The 27,457-nt window shown below is 40.6% G+C and overlaps 1 protein-coding gene across 1 annotated transcript in view; it reads left to right on the top strand.

Annotated features, from left to right (window-relative positions):
• ARMH4 (armadillo like helical domain containing 4) overlaps positions 1–27,457 on the top strand; it is a 188,731-nt gene that overhangs the window by 32,803 nt on the left and 128,471 nt on the right. The window contains exon 4 of the mRNA XM_007951871.2: positions 12,346–12,594. Coding sequence (XP_007950062.1) covers positions 12,346–12,594 — 249 coding nt within the window. The remainder of the gene's footprint in view (positions 1–12,345; positions 12,595–27,457) is intronic.

Genomic DNA, 27,457 nt, shown 5'->3' with positions numbered 1-27,457 from the left:
TTAGAGCCTCCAAATTGTAAGAATAAACTCATGTTTGTTAAGACCATCCCATTTATGGTATATTTCTTGTCAGAACGGCACTGGGCAACCAGAACAGAATTTGGTACCGAGAGAGTGGGGTGCTGCTCTGACAGATACCTAAAATGTGGAAACAGGAGTGGAGTGTGTCCTTGACCTGAGACCCAGGCAGAGAGACCCCGGCATATGGCATGAGAGACATATTAGCAGAGCCCAGAGACCAGCATGACAGACGGCAGTAGCAGAGCCGAGAGAACCGGCATGAGACAGCAACAGGCTTACCAGCCCACAGAGGAGATAGCCGGGTGCCATTGGGAAGGCAGCTTCCTGGTGGAGTGGGTTGCCTTCGGGTGTTAATTGGCAGAGAAGACTGGCATCAAATGGAGTAGGAGGTTGGCTGGCCCATGGAGCAAGAAAGCCAAGTGTCCTTTGGGTAGAAAGATTTCCAGCAGAGTGAGTTGCCCTAGGGCATTAATTGGCAGAAGCAGAGCTGCCTCAGCCTGAAAGGGTAGGCCCATGGCCTTTGGGGGTGGAACAGCCCCCTAGGTTTCAAGAGCCAGGCAGGCCTTCACCAACTTGGTTCTGGAGTGTGGGGCTGCTCGTTCATGTGAGCCAGTGGGATTGAGCCATAGGCACTGCCCAAGAGTGAGGGGGCGGGGCTGCCATGCCTAAGAGGGAGAGGAAAAGGGCCTGCCAGGCCAAGGGGGTGAGGTTGCCATTTAGGAACTAGGAGACTGGAGCCACCCAGTGGAGGAGACCTGTACAGATACCACCCATTGAAGATCTGTACAGGTGCCAAGATGACAAGGGGTGGTTATGTTTGTGTGTCAACTTGGCTGGGCCTGGTTGAGTGGCTAGGCAGCTGGTGGTAATTATTCCCCATGATGAGACTGGCAATCAACTCCATGGTGGGATCTACCATAAGCAGCTGAGTAGCTGCCTTTGGGATATGGTCTGCTTCACGTATACAAGGAGAGGCCTTGGGAATGGTCTTTAGCTTATGGCACCTTGAACCCTCCTGTAGCTCTGCCAACCTGGGGACTTACAATGGACTTGAATTAATGGCCTGCCGTGTGCTTGGTAACATCAGGACTATGCCTTTTTACTGTTAACCTTGGGCTTCTCGGTCTCAGCAACCAGTAGCTGTCTGAGTTTAGAAAAGCCTCTAGCTGCAGTGGGCTGGGAGCAGGAGGCAGAGCTGAAGCCCAAGCTTGAGGGGCTTTCATCCAGCCCCTAGAACCTGGCACTTTGAACTCAGACTTAAAGCCTCCAAACTGTTAGAGAAGAAACTCCTGTTTGGTAAGGCCATCCCATTTGTGGTATATCTTCTGTTAGAGCAACTGTAGGTAACCAGAACATGTTGTTGTTGTTGTTATGTGCTGTCGAGTTGGCCCCGACTCATAGCGACCCCTCCTTGGGTTTCTGAGGCGGTATCACTACAGAGATAGATTGCCCAACTTTCCTTCCGAGGAGTGGCTGGTGGGTTTGAACTGCCAGCCTTCTGGTTAGCAGTCAAATGCCTTAGGCACTATGCCACCAGAGCTCCCATCTACCCTCTAGTTAGTTTAATGTTTGACACATCAAGGGTTGATGAAGATGTGGAGCTAAGAAAATTTATACTAAGTTAAACATTTGTATTCCTTTGACCCAGCAATTTCATTTTTAGCATTGCCCCTTGGAGAAACTCTTGAATAGATACATTTGAAATCTTATATAAGAATATTCATAGCAATGTTTATATATTGGAGGACATTTTCTTTGTTGGTTACCAGGGGTGGGAGGGAAGGGGAGGGAATGCTGTTAGATAGATAGAGATAAATATTGATTTGGGTGAAGAGAAGGGCAATGTACCAAATGTGAGTGACCAATATGGCAGCATTGAGGATGAGAAAGACAGAGAGAGTTACATGGGCAGTACAAACAACAAATATGAACCCCTTTGTAAATACAATACTGAGTTGTTAATGAAAGCAAAAATGGGTATAGGGACGGATAGATGGGTGAACAAGCTAAACAATTATGTATGTCTAAATGGAGAGTGTATCCAAGATCATATACAGGGTTGGCAGAAAATGGGCCTCTCGAAGAGTATGAAGGGATGGACACTGGGAGGAGGTAACTATGGGGAGGAAGTGGGAGGGGAGCTGCTGCATTGTAAATTTTGGTCAATGACATGAGACAAAGTATATGTGAACTGCTGTATGAAAAGTGAATTTACTCTGTAAATCTTCACCCAAATCCTAATAAAAAAAAAAAAAAAAAAAGAATATTCATAGCAACATTATTCATAACAGCAAAAAGAATGGCAACAACCAAATAATCAAAAATAAATTGTGATGTATCCACAAAACAAAATACCATATACAGTGAAAATTAACAAACTAGTTAGTGTTTTGTTCAATAAGATGGATGAAACTCAATATCTTAATTTTGAGTGGGAAAAAATGGTGAATTCTAGAATATAACATTCAATAATTGTTTATGGCTTTAAGAGGAAGCCCACAGTTAAGACAGGAAAGAAATATGCAGATAGATGCAAGAGTAGTAGTAATATTTCAGTTCTTGAGTTGAATGATGAGCTCTCTGGTTTATTTCATTATACTTAATAACATAAATATGGCAAACATATTCCCTTGTATACACCTAACATTACATGATAGAAATGTTAAGGCATTTAGTTGGTGGGAATATTTCAGATTTTAGAAATATAATAAGATGCTAAAAAAACCAAAAACTCAATGCCTTTGAGTCGGATCCAACTTGTAGCGACCCCTCATTGGATTTCCAAGGCAGTATCATTATGGAATAGATTGTGCAGTCTTCTGGTTAGCAGTCAGATGCCTTAGGCACTACACCACCAGAGCTCCTAATAAATTCTTAAATCAGTTTACCCTTGTGAGCTGCTGGATTTTGTAGTTTTTTCAAAAGCATCTGGGGGTGCCTCAGTCCCTTCTGATCCAACAGAGCCATCTGCTGGAGAATCACTTCACATCCTCCAGCCAAGTTTCATTTTTTCTTTTCTGGCTTTCAGGTGTTGAGCACAATTTGATGCTCAAGTTAAGGAAAAAAGTCTAGGAAATAAAAGCAATGCCATCCATAATGCTTCCGCTGTTCTTTATATATGGGAATTATTTTGCTACAATGGCTTTTGATTATATTAACCCAGGAAAATACCAAAAACAAACAAACAAACAAACAAAAAAACTCACTTCCATTGAGTCAGTTCGACTCATAGTAACCCCTCCTTGGGTTTCTGAGCAGTATCTCTACGGAAGTAGATTGCCCAGTCTTCCTTCCCAGGAGTGGCTGGTGGGTTTGAACCTCCAGCCTTCTGGTTAGCAGTCAAATGCTTTAGGTACTACGCCACCAGAACGCCCAGGAAAAAGATGACAACAAATGTTTCCTTGAGAAATTGTGCCACTGGGGTATATCAGGGCTGTTACCTTCAGAGAGGAAGTGGGAGAAAGACTAATGCATACTAAGCCTTTGCCCAGCAAAGCTACCTAGTTCCTTTTCATTGTATTTGTCCTCTTTTCTACATGTTTTAATTTGTTTACCTTGGATTTAATTTTAAACCTAATGTCTTAATTCTCTAGCTGCTATAACAGAAAGTGAATGGCTTTAAGAAACAAGAATTTTCTCTTTTACAGTTTAGGAGGCCAGAAGTCTTAGTTCATAGTGCCAATTCTAGGGGCTGGGTGAAGGCTCTGCCCCTCACTCCAGGACCACTGGCGCTGGAGACTTCTAACTCCTGCAGCTGCTGGCTGCTGAGGCTGAGAAGCTCAGGGTGGGCAAGTGAAATAGCATAATCCCAAGATCAGCAGGCAACACAGCAGGCCACTGGGTCAAGTCCAGGAACTGGTGATGGAGACTTGTCCACATGTTGTTGTTGTTATGTGACATCGAGTCGGACCTCACTGATAGCAACTCCTCCTTGGGTTTCCAAGGCAGTATCACTATGGAAGTAGATTGCCCAACCTTCTTTCCAAGGAGTGGCTGCTTCTGGTTAGCAGTCAAGTGCCATAGGCACTATGCTACCAGAGCTCCCTGGCCAGATGTAGGATGTGTCAAATGTGCCAAAAAGCTAGAGACCTTCTTCAAAGCTTCTCCCAATATACTGGAAGCAGGACACATACCGAAGGCAACTCATTAGTTGCTCATAGAAGATTTCACCAAGGAAGTGATTACAGTCTCATCATGGGGAAGAACTACATCTTTCTGCTAAGCCACTCAAAATCACGGCCCAGCCAAGCTGGCACATAACCTTAACTACCACACCTAGTAAAGAAAAAGGCCACTGACAAGAAATTTAGAACTTTGAGCTAATGAGTAAATAGGCAGAAGATGAGAATCCAAATTAATCACTGACATTCCAAAGAGACAGAAGGTACAGGTGAGATCATATTTTTGTAAGTCAAGGACAGGCAGGTTATGTTGAGGAACAATTATTACTGCTCTGGCCCTTCCTATTCCCACTGTTGGGATGACACATTGTCAACCAAGGGCTCTTTCCCTTATGACTCATTAGTAACAGCCAGGGATGCTAACTAGTTCTCTGTCTTCTGGGAATATTAAAAAGTCTAAGCTGTGGTCTAAATCGAAATTATAGAAGTTGAGCATCTTTAGTGGGAACAACCTGTCAAACTGCAAATGGACTTTGGAGTAGATTTCTCAGGCTGGGGCCACAGGGCAATTTTTCTCCCACATCTTCTGTTGATTTTGCTGGTATTTAACTCATAGCCTTAGTACCAAACAAAATTAAAACTCTTGGTTTCTAGGAACTTTAATGGGAATATTTTCGATGAATAATGAAGAAAGACCTGACCTGTTATTGCTAGTTGCCATTGGGTCTGTTCTGACTCATGGTGACCCCATGTGTGCAAAGTAGAGCTGCTTCATAAGGGTTTTCAAGGTTGTGACCTCTCAGAAGCAGATAAACAGGCCTGTCTTGCAAGGTACCTCTAGGGGGGATTAAACTGCCAGCCTTTTGGCTAGTAGGTGAATGCTTAATGGTTTGTGCCGCACAGGGACTCTTGAGCTAGAGCGTCAAAAATTCTGGATTTGAATTAGTCCCTTTTAGGCTCTACTGTGATATTTAAGCAGCAAAGACAGAAGCCTGTGACTAAAGCAATGCACATGAGACTAGCTTCTTATCTAGCTAACAGTGTAAGTATGGAGGATAATGCCTGAAAAGCATTTTGAGTTCCTCAGAAGAAAAGCCTCATATAAGTACAAAGTAGTGTCATATGTTATGAAGTAGCTGTTAAGGGATTTGTCAAAGGGTGCAGACAGATAAAATTGGCTTAGGGGACTGTCTAGACATACTTCTTCCCTGCCACTAGCAATAGGACATCTCTCTGTTTAAGCTGTGAATACACTACTTAATATCACCAAACATCTCTTGGCCACATGATGACCTGACATTTCTGTTTAACAATTTACAGTTTTAAATTCCCTCAGTTCACTTCAAGCACAGCCATCAGCTAGTGAGCCATGTTCCAGTCTTTTTTGGCATGCTGAGCTGTCTACTGCTTGGACACCTAAGTTAGGTTTTTGGCTGACACTTCAATCAGGTTTTGCACTATGAGGTGTCAGAATTCTTGACAGTGGACATGCTAGCAATAGTATCCGATTAATCCCAAGTGACTCAAGCTTGGTGAGAATCCTAGGGAAAAATCCATTAGCTCCATGGCAAGAAACTGCAGTCAGTCCCTCACTGCATCCTGTACTTAGTGTGTTGCAGTGAACATTCAAGGAGACAGTGGCTCAACAAGAGCAAAAAAGGAGTTTTACATGGAGTGTATCATGTATTTGGGAGTGACACCAGTGCATAGTGGTAGGAAGATTTGCCTGTCAGCTGAGATGATTACTCAGAAACCATTGTTACTGTTTTCATTGCTGGTGCATTACTGTGATTGGTGGTATTATGAAGTAATCTGTTTGAGTCAACTTGGGAAAAACTTACATGGGTGCACTTTCTGTTCCCGAACTGCTCAGGTCGAGCTCTCTGAACCTTCCCTTCCTGAGCTGTGGTGGTGTTTCAAGGATTCTCAGGACAAATGCAGCTTCAAGGCTTTGGGCACTGACACTGGATGATGATTTACGAGGTGTATCTGTTATACATGGTCAACCAAGAGTGATCTCTTCCTCTCAGAGGTTCACTTTTTTTTTTTTTTTTTTTACCTGTGCCATCTTTATGTTCAATACTTATTTTGTTCCCTCTTGACCCGTATCCTTATTTGGGGGTTCAGAGAAACTAAAATTAATTTTGGTGTTTCTTTAAACAAAATTACAAAATTCACCAAGCAGTACCCTATGACTCTTAAATATAGGCTGGTTGTGTTATTTGAATGATTTCTTCCTTTAATTTCAGTTTTTTTTTGGGGGGGCAGGGATCCTTTTATTGTTTTTGGCACAGTTTTATTTGCTGAACATTTATGACATGCCGTTCAGAGGTCTTCATGACATCATCATTTGTCTTGGGTTAAAAGACTGACTGAAATAGGAATGACTTTCTTTTCAGTTTCTATGAACTGAAAATGAAAAGAACTCTCGTTAATTTTGTGCCTGTTGGTCTCATACCTTTGGGCTGTTCCAGATTAGTCAGGAAGGTGTTACTAAATGTTTATTAAATGCTACTCTATGTTTCTTTAGATTTAGCCAGTTGTTAAAAACCTGCACCTACCTCTATTTATTCATTCATTCATTTATTCATTCATTCAACAAGTACTTATTGAGCACTGCTGGCTGCCAAGCATTGTGCTAGTCATTGGTGATACAACAGAGAACAAAATTACCCTTCTTTTGTTCAATATTTTTCCACATCTTTGAGTTAAGCTTCTATGAAATACATTATTTTGCTAATGAGGAGAGATGACTGTACATTTTTTGTTGTATGTAAGAGTAGTCAGTGTTTCATTGGTAATTACAGGAGGGTACGATGACAAACTAGTAAAGATGCTTCACAATTAAGACAATTCACTGGCAGAAAAAATACTGAGAGAATAAAGGTAGATTAAAAGAAACCTCAGTCTAATGAGGCCTGTCGCCCTGCTGTCCTCTACACAATCACTGAAACTTCCTTTTGTATAGCTACATCTTCAATCTTTTAAGTTCTTTGTGCTGAAGGGTGGTAGGGATTGATGGCACCAGGACTAAGAATGCTTTCTGTCCTCTTTCATCCCACTTGTAAATCAGAGTCCTTCTTTCCATTCCAGGTACACTACTCAATAGGATGTTTCTGGACAGCATACTCTTCAGTGTTATTGTCTGAGCTGGAGGAAGACGTATCATTTGGGGCATTTCAGGACAAGGAGGGGAAGAGGGAACCCCACACTATGGTGGGTGAGTGTGAAAGATATTAGGAGACACCTGGGCCCTAGCAGTGTCTTTCAAATCATATGAAGGTAACGACCTTCTGTTGCCTTAGATTTGTTTATAGGCAGCCCTGTCTTCGGGATGCAAAATGATGGAGTAAGATGCCTTTTGAGGTCCCTTTTGCTTTTTAATAATTGTATGTTTTAAAGAGGAGGAATTGATTAAAGGAGGACTGAGTAGTTGTCCTACGTGGGTAGTCATGAAAAGTAATGAAAACTTGGGTTTTAGTCCTGGCTTTGTCTTTACATTCTTATGGGGATCTGTATTAAACTGCTACAATTTTCCCATCAATTATAAACCTCTTATAGGTTATTGGAGAAGAAAGGGAACAATTTCTGTACATAGGAGGCAAATCAGTGAAGCCCTGTATTAGTCTTGATGAGCCCTGATAGTTTTCTCCATAATCCACTGACCCCATCACATTTTATCTTGTCTCCTCCCCAGGTGTTTTTTAGAGTCCCTGGTCCATCCTTAAAATCACTACCTTCATACCCCATTAACTTTCCCACCCCAATTGAGCTGCCCTAGCAGAACTTGCTGCTAGTTAAATCTCTCTGCCTACTCCCCTTCATGCCTGCATCTAAACAGCTAAATGTGGCAGGAGAAAAGCACACAACCATCTTCCTGGATCTCACTTTAAATTTATGATGTCAAATCTCCAGTGGGACCATCGAGCTGCCTGGCAGTCCTACCACATTTCCTTGGCAATTCACTCGCCTACTCTCCAAGATGACAATTTCATACTTTCTCCTCTCGCCTGAAACCTCCAACATTTCCCTTTTCAATTCCAGTTTCTTGTTTGACTAAGAAAATAGAAGAAACAAGAAGATAACTTTCACACATTCCCACCATCAAATCTACCCACCTCTCTGCCTCTGTGCCCATTTTCTTTGCCTTCCTTCCTGTTGCCATGGGGGATGTTGTCTGAGCCAGTCCTACTTGTTCACCAGAGCCCATCTCCTCTCAGTAATGGTAAAGAAGGGAACCTTGTATGATGGCAACTATATGCCAGGCTTAGCTCTAAGTACTTTATATATTAACTAGTGGAATCCTTACAGTCAGCCTGTGACATAATAATACCAGTTTTACAGATAAGAAAAGAGAGGCACAGGAAGATTCAGTAGCAGTGTCCCCTCTCTCCCGCATCATCAGTTTCCCTTTTGTACCAGAGCTTATTCCTTAGTGTAAAAATAAATTCTGACTGACCGGTTGCTGTGGAGTCAACTCTGACTTATGTGTGAGAGTGGAGCTATGCTCGGGGGGTTCTCAGTGGCTGATTTTTTGGAAGTAGATCACTTTTTTTCCGAGATGCTCCTGGGTAGCCTGGAACCTACAACCTTTTGGTTAGCAGCTGACTGCATTCACTGTTTGTACCACCCAGGAACTCTGAAATAAATTCTGATATTTCCTATTTTACAAAACCTGTCCTTGACCTCATTTACTTCCCTGTTCCGTTTTTCAGCCAAATTTCTTGTAAGAGGTTTTTTTTTTTTTTAAACTATGTTTACTGTATCTACTTCCTCTTTTCTAATTTTCTCTTAATCTACTCCAATCTGGCTTTCATCTCTACCCTTGCAGTGAAATAGCTTTTGCTATTTTTTGCCAAGGTCACTAAAGACTTCAAAGCCAGAGGGACATTCCCTGTTGCTTAGCCTCTCAGAAATGCTTTATTTCCAGGATACCATATGCTTGTCTCTCCCCCCACCCCCCCACTTCAGCGGTCACTGTCTCCTTTGCTCGGTCTCCCTCTGCTGGCCAACTCTAAATGTTGGTTTGCTCAAGAGCTGGTCCTGGACTGCTTCTCTTTTGTTAATCTTAGCCAATCCTATAGTTTTAAAGATTACTTATATGTTGCAAATTCTCAAATTCTCTCTGCTCTGACCTTCTTGTAGACTTCCAACATCTCATCTGGATGTCATAGGCGTAAAAAACCAAACTCACTGCGGTCGAGTTGGTTCTGATGCATAGTGACCCCTCCTTAGGTTTCCGAGGTGGTATCACTAGGGAAATAGATTGCCCAACCCCATCCTCCTTCCGAGGAGTGACTGGTGGGTTTGAACCACTAGCCTTCTGGTTAGCAATCAAATGCCTTAGCCATTATGCCAGCAGAGCTCCTGTCATAGCCATCGTAAAATTAATCTCAAATAAAATTCTTGAATTTGCACTCTGTCCTCTAGTTCTTCTTTACAGTAAATCATACCATTATTTATCCAGTTGCTCAGGCCCCAAATCATCCTCAGCTTATTTCTTAATCCCACATCTCACATCATATCATCAGGGTCCTACTTTCAAATTAAATCCAAAATATGACCACTTGTCACCCTACTACACTCCTACACTCAGGACTACACTCTACTCCAAAGCACCATGCATTCTCTGCATTTGAAATAGCCTCCTAATGAGTCTTCCTTCTTCTTCTTCTTTTTTTTTTTCTCTAATACAGTCTGTTCTCTACCCTGTAGCCAGATTCATCCTTTAAAAATATAAACCAGATTATATTTCTCTCCTGCTCAAAACCTCCAATGTCTTCCTGTCATATTTAAAATAAAATCCGAAGGCTTTACTGAGGCTTACAAAGGGCCTATGTGGTCTAGCCCTTGCCTATCCCTCCTTATTAATTTCTTATCATTCTCTTCTTCTTGCCCTTCCCCAGCCCAATGGTCATCTTTGTCATTCTTTGAACACAACAAACACACACTTGCCTCCAAGCCTTTGGCTTTACTATTTCTTCTGCCCAGACTACTCTTCTTCCTGCAGATAGCGTTCTAAATTAAACAAGAGAATTCAGTATTTTGGTACAGTCTCTGTTCAAACTTTGCCTTATCAGAAAAGCCTCCAATCTCCCCATCTAAATAGCAGTCATTATCTGTAAGGAGCCCTGATGGTACAGGTTAAGCGCTTGGTGGCTAACAGAAAGGTTGGCTGTTTGAACCCATCAGCCACTCCATGAGAAAAAAGACTTGGTGATCTGCTCCCGTAAAGATTACAGGTTAGGAAAACCCATGGGCAGTTCTACTCTGTTCTATGGGGTTGCTATGAGTTGGAGTTGATTTGACAGCAATAGGCTTTTATTCTGCTATTGTTGTTATTGTCATTATCTGTTTTCTTGCCAGCTTTAATAACAATGTAACATTATATGTTGATTTGTGTATCTGTTTGTTGCATAGTGCCTAAGGCATTTGACTGCTAACCAGAAGGCTGACAGTTCAAGCCCATAAGCCACTCCTTGGAAGGAAACCTGGGCAATCTACTTGCTTAGAGATAGCACCTCAGAAACCCAAGGAAGGGTTGCTATGAGTAGGATTTGACTTGACAGCAGTAAGCTTGGCGCTTACCTGAGTAGAATGTTGTCTCCTTAAAGGCAAAGACTATTGCTTCATCTCCAGTGCCTGGAATAGCACCCATTAGGTGCTCAAAAAATAATTGTAGAATTTTTGGAATAATGACAAGTATTAATTCCTACAAAGTTGAAGGATATATAATTTTAGAATAAAAAGATTAGAGGTAATATATTTCTAAAATTAAAAGAAAACCTTTAAATTATAAATGAAAAAGAACATGTGTGGACAAAATTTCCTAGAAGTAGAAAAGAGAGTCTCAAAATTCTTGAGTGGCTTTAGTCCTCCTTTCTCTGTCTCTCTACAGTCTGAGGAGAGTTTCCTGCTATACTTGATTGAGAACCAAGGGGAGCAACCAAAAGGAAGGTCTTCAACAAATTTCATGGCTCCCATCAGGGAATTCAGGGATGCATCCATGGTGGGGGTAGGGCCAAGTCTTCTAGAAACTTAAAATTGGTGAAATGAAATTGGGGATCTTATGTTTCTTGGTGGCACAATGGTTAAATGGTTGACTATTAACTGAAATGCTGATGGTTCAAATCTACAAGCTACTCTTTGGGAGAAAAGACCAGCAATCTGCACCTGTGAAGATTATAGCCTAGGAAACTCTCAGAGGCAGTTCTACTCTGTCACATAGGGCCACTGTGGGTTGGGGTTAACTCAACAGCACACAACAATGACATGTTCCCTAAATGTACTCTACTCGAGGCAGTGAGAATGGCAAATTTAAAATGTTAATGCTTATGATAAAGAGAATGATAATGATTCTAATTGTTGCATTTCTGACTGTCCTGGATCAATATCCCATTTTCCATTTCCCTATATAGTTGGATTGAGAAAATTGGTGCAATTGTTTCCAGTTTCTTGGGTCACTCCTCTCTAAGGAGAAAAGGATCTAAACATGAATTTATGTACCTTTTACTTAAGGAGCTCTGGTGGTGCAGTGATTAAGGCAGTTGGTTACCCAAATGGTTTGAACTTACCAGCTGCTCTGTGGGAGAAAGATGAGGTAGTCTGTTTTTGTAAAAGACTTACAGTCTTGGAAACTCTATGGAGGCAATTCTACTCTGTCCTATAGGGTTGCTATGAGTTGGAATTGACTTGATGGCAATGTTTTATTTTTTAATTTTTCTCTTAACATTGCTGCAGTTTCTATTCATAGATGTGGAAGAAGAGACTGAAAACTGTGCCAAAATAATGAATACTCTTGTTTTGTATTGTGAGATATAAAGGGATTGGAACAACTCCCTTTAAGTTCTGTTAGTGTTTCAGTGTGCTTTCTAACTGAGAAACCTTTAAGAAGGGATGTTTCCTACTCTTATAAATATGACTTTAATTACAGTTTTCATTCCCAGAACTTTGGCTCCCAGTAAACATGATGTGTGATGATTATCTGACAGAACAATGATTTTGAAAGTTTGAGATGCAGAGTATTTGGTGGACTCATAATGCTGCAAAGCTCACATTGTATGACGTAGGCCATCAAATTTGTTTAAAAAGACAGACAGAGCATGATCATTTTGTAGTGTTTAGATAATTTCCAAAGATTCATTTGTGTGAACATCTACTCACTTTATTTCTTCACTTTTCCCATTCATTTCTTTTTGCCTAGAGGGAGAAGAGGATGAAGATGAAGAGGAGGAAGATGAAGAAGAAGAAGATGAGGAGGAAGATGAAGAAGATAAAGATGCAGACTCCCTGGTTGAGAGCTTGGACAGTGACACTGAACTGCTGGGGTTTACTCTCCCTGGTGTCACATCCCAGGAGCCTGGCTTAGAGCAAGGAAACATGGGCCTTTTGGAGGGAGCCACCTACCAAGTGCCCGATGCCATTGAATGGGAACAGCAGGATCAGGGCCTGGGTAAGAGTCATGTGGGCTGTCCTTTCCCTCCTCTCCCTTTCCTCCTTTTGCTTTTCTAGGGTGACTGCTTTCCTTCATTGGCATCAGTCATGAAGCAAAATGGATTTTCTGTTTATGTTTATGGGTAGTTCATAAGGGAAAAAGTTATTGGTTATTTCTTCAATATGTTTATATTTTTACTCTTAAATGACCTGGCTTTGAACAGTCTCAAGTACACATTAAGTGCATGGTTACTTGATCTTTGGAAAGAATTTCTTTTGTCTTTCCTAACAGGAGCAATGGTGGCTCAGTGCCTAAGGCATTTGACTGCTAATGAAAAGATTGGTGGTTCAAACCTACCAGCCACTCTGCAGAAGGAAGACTGGGCAATCTATTTCCATAAAGATTTATTCCCTCAGAAACCCAAAGGAGGTCACTATGAGTTGGAATCAACTTGATGGCAGTGAGCTTCCCCCCATCCCCAGTAGGAAGGCAGTTGTAGGTTTTAGGAAGACTTCCAAATGGGGAGGAGATATGTGTAACCTGTGTGCCAAACGTGCAGCACGAATGGACTGTGATTATTAAACAAATGTATTTTGTCGCCCTCTGTCTTTTTAGAACTTATACACTTGAGGGAAATTCTTCCTCTGCTGTTGGATTTGCATTTGGGCAGCCCCATGCCTTTTCTGCTCATTCTTAAGGTTGCTTGCCATTGTTAAACACAGTCTCACTCCAGTAATTAGGGTGTCCAGACAGCCTCATGCTTACTATCTCTTGCCCATGGCCCACATTAGCAGTGACAGCCTCTGAGAATACAGGCTGACCACAACTTGGCACTCCCTGCTGTCTCTTTCTTGGATTTTTCAGGGTGTTTTCTGAGTGTTTCCTTGAGACTTCACTTTTGACATGAGGTGGAGTGTCCTCTTCTCCAAAGAAATCTCTTCTCTAAATTTCTTAGTCTCTAAAATTAGGCCCTTCAATGCCTTCATGTAACAGAAATTAGACTAAAGAGTCATATAACCAGTTTTTGGGTATTTCATTGAAAACTTGGATGTTGGAATAAGACCTCACTCTGGACTATCATATCTAATTTATCTTTGTCCCTCAGTTGAAACTTCTAGTTTAGAATCCAATTGCACATGGTTTCTTAAAGATCATTTTCCTTCCAACTCATGAATTCTCTTTTAGATCAGCAGTGAGAAAGGGTGGGTGCATCAAAGCAAGTATGGAGTGGGAAAATTATAGCTTCTGCTTATGGTATGAGTGTGTAGTTTAAAACAAAAAATTTTTTTAAACCTCAAACTAGAATTGGTAAAATCTTTAAAGGCTTACAATCTAATAAGGAATTCTGTCCATAATCTATAGCATTAGAGAAACATTGGATGGGGGTGTTTAATGCCATCTTCTCTACCTTTATAGGGTTCTTTGACAAAATGTCCTTTGGATTTGGATACTTGATTTAGCCAGCAAACCAAATTTAGCACCTACTGCCTTCCTGGTTCTTTGCAAGGCACTAAGACGGCTGGCGGTTCAAATCCACCAGCCACTCCTCGGAAGGAAGGTTGGGCAATCCTACTTCCGTAGTGATACTGCCTCGGAAACCCAAGGAGGGGTCGCTATGAGTCGGGGCCGACTCGACGGCACATAACAACAACAACAACAAGGGACACCGAGATAAACCAGGCAGTGTCTTCTCTCTAACTGTAGCAGAGCCCATTTCACAAAGATTTCAGTGCAGACTGGGTGAATTTTATAGTAATAAAAGTAGGTTATAAGAGGACAGAGCAGAAACATAGAGGGGGCCATTTAGGTTACCTGAGAGAGATCAGAGTTGTCACTTTTAGGCTAGATAGATAGATAGATAGGAGATAGCTTGTATGGAAGGGGGCCAAGGAGAGACCATGCACAAAGGCAGTAGAAGGATGAAAGAGCATGGGACATACTGGTGTGTGGGTAAAGAACAGTGGGGAAAAGGAGGCTTTAGTGGTCATGGTAACAGTCGAGGCTGGAAAGGTGAGCAAGGGCTGCATATGAAGGGCTTTCAGTGCCAAGAGGCTTTAACTTGTCTTATATGAAAATCTTTCTGGTGCTAGCACAGTGGAGGAAGAGGGGGAAAAGGGTGAGAGAGGAGAGAGAAAAAGCGCTGTTTATGAGATTAATGAAGTTGTCCTTGTGGAAAGTGAAGGTCCACACTGAGGCAGAGGTAGTGAGGATGGAGAGCAAGGCGCCGACCTGAGAGCCTTTTAGTCATGAGTCTTAGTGACTAATTTTGGGGAGGGGGAGAAAAAGAGTTAAGGATGACTTCTGGGTTTTTAGCTTGGGAAACTGGGTGATAGTGATACCTTTGAAGATGGAGTAGAGGAAGAGAAGTGAATTTGGCATATTGGAAGAGATGATGAACTAGTTCTGGACATGCTGCATTTTGAGTCTGGAATTCAGGAAGGATGTTTGCACTTGAGATACAATTCTTTTTTCTTTTTTTTAAATTGTGATTTGGGTGAAAGTTTACTGAGCAAATTCACTTTCCAGCCAGCAGTTCACATATACTTTGTCTCGTGAATTGGACTACAATTCACCACAATGCAACAGCTCCCCTCCCACTTCTTGAGATATAATTCCTGGAGTACCACTCTATAAGTCCCTGGCTGGTACAGGTGGTTAAGCTCTCAACTACTATTTGAACTACTAGTTCTACTACAGTAGAATTGGCCCATAGTGTTTCCAAGGCTATAATCATTATGGAAGCAGACTGCCACATCTTTCTCCTGTGAGGTGACTGGTGGATTTGAACCACCGACCTTTTGGTTTGCAGCTGAATCCTTAACTACTGCAACATCAGAACACCTTGGTTTGTTATCCTTGCCTTCTTTAGTCCCCATCCCCAGACAACCACTGTTCTACTTTTATCACTGTAGATGAGTTTTCATTTTCTAGAATTTTTTAAAATGGAATCATATTACATGTACCCTTTCTGTCTGTCTTCTTTCATTCTTCCATTTCATTTCTTTTTATTGCTGAGCAACATTCAATTGCATGGATATATCACATTTTGTGGGAGCTCTGGTAGCGTAGTGCCTAAGGCACTTAACTGCTAACCTGAAGGCTGGCGGTTCAAACCCACCAGCCACTCCTCGGAAGGAAGATGGGGCAATCTACTTCCGTAGTGATACCGCCTCAGAAAGCCTAGAAGGGGTCGCTAAGAGTCGCATCCGACTCCACGGCACACAACAACAACAACATCACATTTTGTTTATCAGGTCACCTCTCGATGAACATTGGGTTGTTTCCAGTTTTTGGCTAATAGCAGTTAAATATTAAGGCTATGTCAGGTTTGAGGCTCAGGCCCAGTGGCCATGTTGTTTCTCCTGTCCTGCCCCTTATCAACCTCTGGCTCTGTCTCCGTCCCCTGTGTGCCCCTAATGTTTCTTAAATTAAAGATAACAATTTAGTGATTTGTTATGGTTTTAGAAGTTTTTACTCAAGTCTTGAGGGTTTTTTTTTTTTTAATATCAGATTTTTTCTTATTACAATCCATTATATCCCTGAATGTCTTTTATCTTTTAACTTCTTTTCTCTATAAATTCATTTTGACAACATGTTTTTTTTGCATTGTGGATTTCCTGGGAACCAAAACAAGGAATAAATCTTTTGGGCTGTTCCAACTCTTTGTGGAGCAGAACTCTTTGAGAAGATTGTGTTTGGTTAGTGTCTGGATCTAGCATTTTGTTAGCTCACCATCCTTTTCTTGGACGGATAGGAGTATTTCCTAGGATCAGTAACTCAAAACCAATACCGTCAGTTGGATCAGTATTAATTGCTACACTTCCTAAGTAGTCTCAGGCAGGTGAGATAGAGGAAAACATTCCCTATTTGTCATGGATTTTGTGGTAGGTAGAGTAGACTTCCCAAAGATGTTCAGGTCCTAATCTCTAGAGTTTGTGAATATGTTTTACCAGATAGTGTCTTAGTCAGGGTTCTTTTGGCTGGCAAGTCCAAAATCCGTAGATCAGGTGACAGACTGGACACTCCTGGTGGCACATGGGATTGGTGGGGGCCTGGCAAGACAGCATGCTGGAGACTTGTAGTCTTGCATCCTAAGATCCATAGGTCAGGCAACAGAAAGAGTACAGAGTAGAGAGAAAGAGCAAGTTATGCCAAAGTATCTCTTTATAGTCTGAAGGCAGAACATGTCATAAGGAAGCTTCCCTTTCAACTGATTGATTATATTACATCAAATTAGATTACATTATGCAACAGCACCTAGTCTAGTGTTTGGTCAAACCACTGAGAATCATAGTCTAGCAAGATGACACATAAAATTAACCATCTTACATGGCAAAAGATATTTTGCTGGTGTGATTAAATTAAGTATATTGAGATGGTTATCCTAATGAGCCCACTGTAATCACAAAAGTCAGAGTCAGAGAATGAGATGTGATGATGGAAGCAGAGGTTGGAGTGATGTGGCCATGAACCAACCATAGAATGTGACTGGCCTCTAGAAGCTAGAAAAGACAAGGAAATAGATTGTTTCCTGAATCCTCCAGAAGAAATCTGCTTTAGTACCTTGATTTAGCTCCACAGGACAGTTTTACACTTCTGACCTCCAGAACTGTAAAGTAATATATTTGAATTGTTTTAAGCTGTTAAACATTATCTGTGGTAATTTGTTACAGCAGCAGTTGGAAAGATACAGGACCTCTGGTAGCATAGTGCCTAAGGCATTTGACTGCTAATGAGAAGGCTGGTGGTTCAAACCCACCAGCCACTCCTTGGAAGGAATATTGGGCAATCTACTTCTATAGTGATACCACCTTGGAAACCCAAGGAAGGGTGCCATTTTAGAAAGGAGCTCTGGTGGCATAGTGCCTAAGGCATTTGACTACTAACCAGAAGGTTGGAAGTTCAAACCCACCAGCCACTCTGTGGAAGGAAGACTGGGCAATCTACTTCCGTAAAGATTTACCGCCTCAGAAACCCAAAGGGAGTCACTGTGAATCAGAATTGACTTGATGGCAGTGAGTTTGTTTTGTTTTTTTGGTCATTTTAGAAAGTAGAGGTACTTGGCAGCTGTAGTAAATTGTGTGAAAATTGTAAAATCAAGTATTTTCCTTAAAGAGTCAATAGAAATGAAAACATAAGAGATCCTTTAAAATGTAAATCCTATTTAGTATAACACTAATTGGGTATCTACTTCATTCCTATTTTTAAATGGATTAATTTATTTATAGTTTATCACATATTTTATAATATGAATAATATTCCAAAGCAAATGTGCAAATAAAACTTTTAAAAATGGACAGATTGAGGTGGGCAGTTGGGATTGGCTAAAAATAATGCAAACTCTTTGAATAAATTATAGTCTCATTTCTCATTTCCTGTGAAGCAACACAAGCAGAAAATTTAGATGACTTTCTAAGGCAAAGCAGTAGATCCATGGCCTCAAATTCTCTGAATTTCTGTTTTCTGCACTGTCATATTTACATTATCACTAAAGCTTTGGAGGGGCAGAATTTAGTTTATCTTGCTGTAGGAAATTATGACTGTAGAATGGTCATTGTAGGGATAGAGGGAGTCATTCCAAGTTATGGTTGAGGTGGATTAGTTCCTAAAATGCAAATAGCATATAAACCTGAAAAATCTTTTGCAGTCTAGTTGATTCTGACTTATGGTGACCCCATGTGTGTAAAGGTAGAACTGTGTCCCATTGAGTTTTTAATGGCTGTAATCTTATGGAAGGGGAGCTCTGGGGGCATAGTGCCTAAGGCATTTGACTGCTAACCAGAAGGTTGGTGGTTCAAACCCACCAGCCACTCCTCGGAAGGAAGATTGGGCAATCTACTTCCGTAGTGATACTGCTTTCGAAACCCAAGGAGGGGTCACTATGAGTCGGATTTGACTCAATGGCAATGAGGTTTTTTTTTTTTTTTTTTAATCTTATGGAAGTAGATTGCCAGACCTTTCTTCCATGGCACCACTGAGTGGATTCATCTATTAACCAAATTCAACCTTTTGGTTAATAGCTAGACACAAACTGTTTATGGTATCCAGAGACCTAACTGGCATGTAGGAAGTTCTTTATTGACATATGCAGAATAAATTTATTCTCTGGTTTAATATATTAATTTTCAAATTTATTGGCAAGAAAGTGTAAAGGAGCAGATACTGTGACCCACACACACCACTTCTTAATCTGCTGCTATAATAAAACACATAATTATGCTTTTTAAAGTATAAAATCAGTTAGACCAAAATTGATTCAATATAGCCATATTAATGTTTAACCATCTCTAATATAATTAACACTTGGTGATCCTTTTCCTTTCTCTGTCTTTTAGGATACCTTCAGCTTCAGGTAAAAGAAATTAATTTAGATTGGTTTAAATAGTAAAAAAATATATTTTCTCCCAAATAAGAGTCCAGAGATAAAGATTCTAAGTCAGTTGACTCAGCACCTCAAACTGCCATCAGTGACCCAAGTTCTTTCCATCTTGCTACACATGAGTGTGTTGACTTTGTCCCCAACTGGCCTCCTTATAGTTGCAATGACTGCAGCAGTTTCAGGTGTCACACCCACATAAAACATTACCCAAAGAAAGAAAAGACTGTTTATTTCTTGGGAGAGAGAAAGCCTTCCCCAGAATCCTCTGGAAGATTTGTTCTCACCTCCAGTTGGCTAGGACTAGGTCTCATGCCCATTTTTAAACAATCATTGGTAAAAGAACTATGATCACATGATTGCTGGAACAGATGGAGGTATGTGGGTGGTCAGTCAGCATGCCTATCACCTATGATTTCTGTGTTCTTGTTTTCTTCTCCCTTAGCTGATACTTATCAAGGTCTCCTCTGTCCTCTAAGAATCCTATGACCAATTTTGTTAAATCAATATCTTTATTTTAAATATGATTTTGAGTACACGAGTTCTGGATGAGGGCCTGAGAATGGCATTTGGACAATTTTCTTCTTTGGGAAGAGACTATTTTCAGCAACTTTAGAGTTTGGTTGATGTTCTGGATGGATAAAGCTACCAAAAAGCCAGCAGTAAAGTACAGCCTTATATAACTATTTTCACTTTTTTTCTAAGGCTTCCATCTCACAATGGAATGGGCTCTTGATTGAGGAAGTGGAATATTTTTCTCTAGGAATCCCAACAAAAACAAGAGAAATAGTCAATTAATATTCTAGGGATGTTTGTGGAAAAGAGAGGAATAAAGAGCACCCATGTATCTATTTTGTTTTGTTTTGTTTTCACCAGACATTCATTGCTGTTGCTGTTATTTGCCGTCTAGTCGGCCCCGACTCATAGCGACCCCTCCTTGGGTTTCCGAGGCAGTATCACTGCAGAAGTAGGATTGCCCAACCTTCCTTCCGAGGAGTGGCTGGTGGGTTTGAACCGCCAGCCTTCTGGTTAGCAGTTAAGTGCCTTAGGCACTATGCTACCAGAGCTCCTAGACATTCATTGGTACTTACTAATTGTGTACCGGCTGTTATAGAAACAGAGAAAGATTTACATATAAGTAGAAAAATCATCATTAAGCAAAGTAGTCCCACAGAGGTGAGGTCAGTGACCCAGCAATTCCACAGCGGGAACTGAAACATCACTTGTAACCAGGGCTTACTGTGAGGTGTGACTTTTGGAGTGCTCTCTCTGGTCCATTAATTTATATTACCCTCCCTGACCTCACATATGCCTACTTTCCAACCTTAGAACCTTCTTTGGGTTTAAAGACCTCTGGTAGTATAGTGGTTAAGGCATTTGGCTGTTAACCAGAAGATCAGTGGTTCAAACCCACCAGCCACTTCATGGAAGAAAGATGAGGCAGTCTGCTTCCGTAAAGATTTACAGCCTTGGAAACCCAATAGGTATTTCTGTGAGTTGAACTGACTCGATAGTGGTGAGTTTGATTTGGGTTGTCTTTGAGTTGAGAAAATAAGTCTTCAGAAGGCCTTCAGAAAATGCAGAACTGCCCTCTGGGTAGGATGGCCCATTTATGGAGGTGTTGGTAGTTCAGTGGCAAAATTCTCACCTCTTGTTCAGGAAACTGGATTCCTTTCCTTGCCAACGCCCTTCAGTGAACCACCACCTATCTGTCATCAGAGGCTTATATGTTGCTATGATGCTGAGTAGGTTTTAGCAGAGCTTCCAGACTAAGACACAGTAGGAAGAAAAGTCCAGTGACCTACGTCCCAAAATGTAGCCATTGAAAACCATATGGATCACAATGGCTTGATCCTGTTGTGCATAGAGTTGCCACAAGTTGAGTCTGACTTAAAAACAGCAGTGGAAAATCATTAACTGTCAGTCTTTTTTAAAAAAAAATTATTACCAACAGGGCAACATTAGCCCAAAAACAAAGAAGAGAAGGCAGGGTAGGACAGGAAAACTGAATGAATGAAAACAGGGAACCCAGGGAAAAAAGAGGAGAGTGCCGACACATTGTGGGGATTGCAACAATGTCACAGAGTAATTTGTACGAACTATTGATTGGAATCTAATTTGCTATGTGAATTTTCACTTAAACACAATAAAATGTGCAAAAAGATTTTATCACAACCCATAAAATTATCCATGCTACACCTTAACATTTCCTATGTTAAAGGAATATACAATATTTTTATTGTCGTCAATATATAGAACTACTCATCAGAAGTTTTGTGAACATTAAAATAAAATAATAATAATAATAAACCCAGAATTAAATTATGTTGGCCAGCATCTGATTTTATTTAGGTTTGACCAATTATCTTTTTGATTTTTGGGTCACATGAATTTCTGTGTTTTTAGTCTTTCAGAACACAACTGTGAACACAGTTGGGATTGGAGAGCAGATAGAAAGTATGTTGTTGTTGTTAGGTGCCACTGAATCATCTCTGACTCAAAGCAACCCCATGCACAGCAGAACGAAACACTGCCTGGTCCTGTGCCAGCTCCATGATCCTTGCTACACCTGAGCCCATTGTTGTAGCCACTGTGCCAATTCATCTTGCTGATGACCTTTCCCTCTTTCATTGACCCTCCACTTTCCCAAGCATGCTATCCTTCTCCAGGGAATGGTTCCTTCTTACAACATGACCAAAGTAAGGTAAGATGAAGTCTTGGCCATTCTTGCTTCCAAGGAGCATTCTGGCTGCACTTCTTCCAGGACAGATTTGTTAGTTCTTTTAGCAGTCCATGCTACTTTCAGCATTCTTTGCCAGCAGGTAGAAAGTATGTTCATTTTTATGTATTTAATTTATTTAAACCTACTTCATAAATAGGATTTAAGGCTTCTAACAAAAATACCTACAACAGAATAAAAATAAATAAGTGGGCAACTCAGTAAGTAAGTATATCTGCAACCTCCTAAAATCCTGAGCTTGTTAAATCTGTTACCGCAGACATATAGATAGATATTCCCCCCTAGAAATCCCCAACTACTACTAATCTGTGAGTAACGGTTCCCATGGAGAGATCTATGAAAAAATAATATATTGGATTTGTATAGCTTCTTCCTCTGAAAGCAAGTCCTGGTACACCAAGAATCTCAGTCAGACAAAACTAAGGCTTCAGGAATTCATACTTCTAAGAATCATAGGTAGAACTCAGATGTCATTCATTTTGCCCATTTCACCTTGTAGAGCACTGCAAATTCTTTTTCTCCCGCCTGAGTTTTCTTCTGAGAAAATAGTGAGAAGTCAACTCTAAATCTCAATGGCTGGTAAGGGAAACCCATTCAAAAGAGTTAGTAGAGGTGTTTCTATGGCACAGTGGCAGCTATAAAGTTGAGTCAGATAATGTAGTCGGTCTGGAGCATCCAGATAACTACCCCAGGGGGACAGCCTCTGGGGTAAGGAAGGGACATCAGTCTTCACTGCTAAAATAATATCCTTTGGAATGACTGGGCCTCCTGACTCAGAGAGTTCACGGCAGCAGTCCTGTAGTAGCAGCTCTGTGTGATCTCCTAAAAGAACTGACAGTCTCTCAAGCTGAGTGGATATTAGTTAATACTTTAGATGTTTCAGGAAGCTAAAGCTATTTCTGAATTTCAAAGAATTGGTGGTGCATAGCAACAAAACAATGCAGCAAAAGCGAAGACCATGGTGAAAAATTAATTGTTGAAACAAAGAGATTTAGATGAAGTAACTAACTCCCCAAACCAGACTCACTGCCATCATGATTCTGATTCATGGCAACCCCCAAAGAGTTTCCAAGGCTGTAAATATTTACAGAAGCAGACTGCCTCAGCTTTCTTCCACAGAGTGGGTAGTATAGGTTTGAATTACTGATCTTTTGTTTAGCAGCCAAATGCCTTAACCACTGTACCACTAGAACTCCTTCAATTAACTAAGGGACTCAAAAATTCAAGGATAAGAAACATTTAAAAAAAATAATTTTCAACTAACTTTTTTTTTCCTCTTTGTTAACTTTTTATTGTGATTTGGGTGAAATTTTACATTCAACAGTTCACACACTTTTTTTTTTTTTTTTCAAACTTACCTAGCAGTGTTCCCTCATCTTCCCTCTCACCCCTGGTAATCAACAAAGAAAGTTTCATTCCATATGTAAACTCTCCTTGAATTTTTACAATAGTGAACTAGTACAATATTAGTTTTTCTGTGATTGACTTATTTCACTCAGCATAATGTCCTCCAAGTTCATCCACATTACGTGGTATTTTGTAAATTTTATGTTATTCTTTAGTGTTGTGTAGTATTCCATTGTGTGTATGTACCATAGTTTGATATCCATTCTTCTTTTGAAGGGCACCTAGGTTGTTTCCATCTTTTTGCTATTGTAAATAGTGCTGTGATGAACATGGGTGTGGATATATCTGTCCTTGTCCTGGCTCTTACTTCTTTAGGATATATACCTAGTAATGGGATTGCTGGATCAAATGGTATTTCTAATTCCAACTTTTAAGGAATTGCTGTACTGCTTTCCATGGTGATTGTATAATTTTACAGTCCTACTAGCAGTGTATGAGAGTCCCACTCTCTCCACATCCTCACCAGCATTTTTGTTAGTTCCTGTCTTGTTGAACTTTGTGATTAGTGTTAGGGCAAGATGCTCTCTCATTTTTGTTTTGATTTGTATCTCTCTAATAGCTGATGAGGAGCTCTGGTGGTGTAGTGCTTAAGGCATTTGACTGCTTACCAGAAGCCTAGCGGTTCAAATCCACCAGTTGCTCCTCGGAAGGAAGACTGGGCAATCTGCTTCCGTAGAGATACCATCTCGGAAACCCAAGGAGGGGTGGCTATGAGTCAGATTCGACTCGATGGCAGTAAGTTTAATGGCTAATGATTGTGAACATTTCTTCATGTGTTTGTTGGCCACCTGAATATCTTCTTTGGTGAAGTGTCTATTCATGTCTTCTGCCCATTCTTTAATTGAGTTGTTTGTCCTTTTGTTGTTGAGGTGTTAGCTTTCTATAAATTTTAGAGATAAGTCCCTTGTTAGATATGGTGCTGCCAAAAATTTTTTCCCAATCTGTAAGTTCTTTTTTGACTGTTTTGGAGAAGTCTTTGGAAAGACATAAAAATTTAATTTTTACATGGTTGTATTCATCTAGTTTATCTTCTGCTCTTTATGCATTTTGGGTTATGTGTAGTCTATTTATGCCATATATTAGACCCCCTAAATTTGCCCCTATTGTTTCCTTGAGGAAATTTATACTTTGATTCATGAGGTTTCACAGTTAAGTCTTTTATCTATCTGGAGCTAGATTATGTGTATGGTGTGAGGTACAGATCTTGTTTCATTTTTCTGCAAATGGATATCCAGTTTTGCCGGCACCATTTGTTAAAGAGGCAATCTCTTCCCCATATAATGGATTTCAGCCCTTTGTCAAAAATCAACTGACCATAGGACAATGGATCTATTTCTGGATTCTCAATTCTATTCCGCTGGTCTATGTGTCTGTCCTACCAATACTTGGCTGTTTTGACTACTGTGGCTATATAGTAGGTTTTGAGATCCAGGAGTGTGAGACCTCCTACTTTGTTCTTCTTCAAATTGTTGTTGTTAGGTGCTGTTGAGTCATCTCTGACTCATAGTGACATATGCACAGCTGAACAAAACACTGGCTAGTCCTGTGCCGGCTTCACGATCCCTGCTATACCTGAGCCCATTGCCGTACCCACTGTGTCAATCCATCTTGTTGAGGGCCTGCCCCTTTTTTGTTGACCCTCCACTTTACCAAGCATGATATCCTTCTCCAGGGAATGGTCCCTTCTGACAGCAGGACCAAAGTAGGTGAGACAAAGTCTGGCCATTGTTGCTTCCAGGGAGCATTCCAGCTGTACTTCTTCCAGGAAAGATTTGATAGTCTTTTTAGCACTCCTAGTACTTTCAGCATTCTTTGCCAACACCACAACTCAAAAGCATCAACTCTTCTTTGGTCTTCCTTTTATTGTCCAGCTCTCACATGCATATGAAGGAGATTGAAAATAACATGGCTTATGTCAGGCATACCTTAGTCTTCAAGGAGATATCTTTGCTCTTCAGTACTTGAAAGAGACCCTTCACAGCCAATTTGCCTAGTGCTATACATAGTCTAATATCTTGATGGCCGTTTCCATTGGTGTTGATTGTGGAACCAGGTAATATGAAATCTTCGACAACTTTAATCTTTTCTCCATTTATCATGGTCCTGCTTATTGGTCCAGTTGTGAGGATTTTCATTTTCTTTATGTTGAGGTGTAATCCATACTGCAGACTGTAGTCTTTAATCTTCATCAGTGAGTGCTTCAAGTCATCCTCACTTTCAGCAAGCAAAGTTGTGTCATCTGCATATCGCAGTTTGTTAATGAGTCTTCCTCTGATCCTGATACCACGTTCTTCTTCATATAATCCAGCTTCTCACATTATTTGCTCAGCATACAGATTGAATAAGTATGGTGAAAGGATGTAACCCTGAAGTACTCCCTTCTTGATTTTAAACCATGGAGTATCCCCTTGTTCTGTTTGAATCACAGCCTCCTGATCTGTGTACAGGTTCCTCATGAGTACAATCAAGTGTTCTGGAATTCCTGTTCTTCTCAGTTATCCATGGGTTGCTATGATCCATACAACTGAATGCTTTTGTATAGTCAATAAAACATAAGTAAACATCTTTCTGGTATTCTTTGCTTTCAGCTAAGATCCCTCTGACATCAGCAATGATAACCCCTGTTCCATGTCCTCTTCTGAATCCAGCTTACATTTCTGGAAGTTCCAGTCACCAGTGATAATCAACACATCTTGATTGCTTGTTCAGTGAATTTCAGACTGCAGAAGTTGGTAGAAATCTTCAATTTCCTCATCTTTTGCTTTGGTGGTTGGTGCATAGATTTGAATAATAGTAGTATTATCCGGTCTTCCTTGTAGGTGTATGGATATTATCTGATCACTGACAGCATTGTACTTCAGGACAGATCTTGAAACAGTGTTTGTGACGATGAATGGCACACCATTCCTCTTCAATTTGTCATTCCTGGCATAGTAGTTTATATGGTTGTCTGATTTAAAATGACCAAACCTGGTCCATTTCAGCTCACTAATGCCTAAGATATTGATCTTTATGCATTCCATTTCATTTTTGACAACTTCTAGTTTTCCTATATTCACACTTTGTACATTCCATGTTCTGATTATTAATGGATGTTTGCATCTGTTTTTACTCATTTTGGGTTGTACCACATCAGCTAATGGAGGACCCCTAAGCTTTATTCTATCCATATCATTAAGGTTGTCTCCACTCTGAGTAGTCAGCAATTCCCTGTCAAATTTTGAGTGCCTTCTAACCTGATCGGCTCATCTTCTGGCACTATATCGGACAATATTTCAGGGCTATTCATAAAGTTTTCCACTAATATATCTGACAGTGTTTCACTACTATTCATAAGATTTTCACTGGCCAATTGTTTGAGAAGTGGAGGGCCTCTTCCTTCTTCTGAGTCTGTCTTAGCCCAGAAGCTCTGCTGAAACCTACCCACCATGAGTAACCCTGCTGGCAGTTTGCAACACTGGCAGCATAGCCTCCAGCCTCACAGTACCACATAAGCCACCACAGGATGACAAACTAACAGACAAGTTCGTGTCCCTTAGTTGTTCCTAACTGCTCTGCGCCTGCCTATCCTGGGCCTAACCTTAAAGCTGCCACCAGTGAAGCAGCCCCCGAGCCACATGCTCACCTACTTCGGGCACCTGGCCATAAAATAAAAGAGAGGAGGTAAGGTGATTACACGAGTAACAATTAGACTGGTGTTTGGCCAGATGACTGGAAACCATAGCCTAGTTGAGTTGACTCATATAATTAACCATCACACTTTTCTAATAGTTATCATTGGAAATGCTCAATTTCCATTCACTGCAGTATCTCATTTTATAAATTATCTTTTTTGGGTACCTCACAGCATCCAGCATCCACCATTGAGTACTCTTGATTGATTAAAAGAGGGTTCTCTTCTTCAGCTGGTGGCCGTTCTGGGTCTAAAACTTTTCAGCACAATTGGGAGTTGATGGAGATGCTTCATCACATGCTGTCAATCAAATAATACTGTATGTAACTATTCTGGGTAGTTACATGGAGTGGGGAGGGTGGGGAGATTTTTACACAGTTAGCTCGATTTTTGGAAAAATGTTAACTGATCAAGTAACTGAGATTTTTCCATAATGCTGATAACTGAAAATGAGCTTAAACATCACATGAGAGGAAGAAGTTCACCTGAGTTTAATTTTCTGTGGTTCTCACTACTTATCCTAGAGTTGGTTTTACATTTACAAAGTCTTTGGCAGTGAACTAATTGTAGCATGCATTTGGGTCATAAACCTTGCATAAAATTTTGAAGAGTAGTTTTTTTCAGGAGCATAATTTAACATTTTAGAACTATATGTGTATATGTATGTGTGTATACGTATGTGTGT

Source organism: Orycteropus afer, unplaced genomic scaffold, assembly GCF_000298275.1.
Source record: "Orycteropus afer afer isolate SDZICR_OR568_19922 unplaced genomic scaffold, OryAfe1.0 scaffold00314, whole genome shotgun sequence".
In the NCBI taxonomy this organism is placed as follows: domain Eukaryota; kingdom Metazoa; phylum Chordata; class Mammalia; order Tubulidentata; family Orycteropodidae; genus Orycteropus; species Orycteropus afer.
The sequence above is the reverse complement of the archived record's forward strand: the minus strand, read 5'-3'. Positions and strand labels throughout refer to the sequence as shown.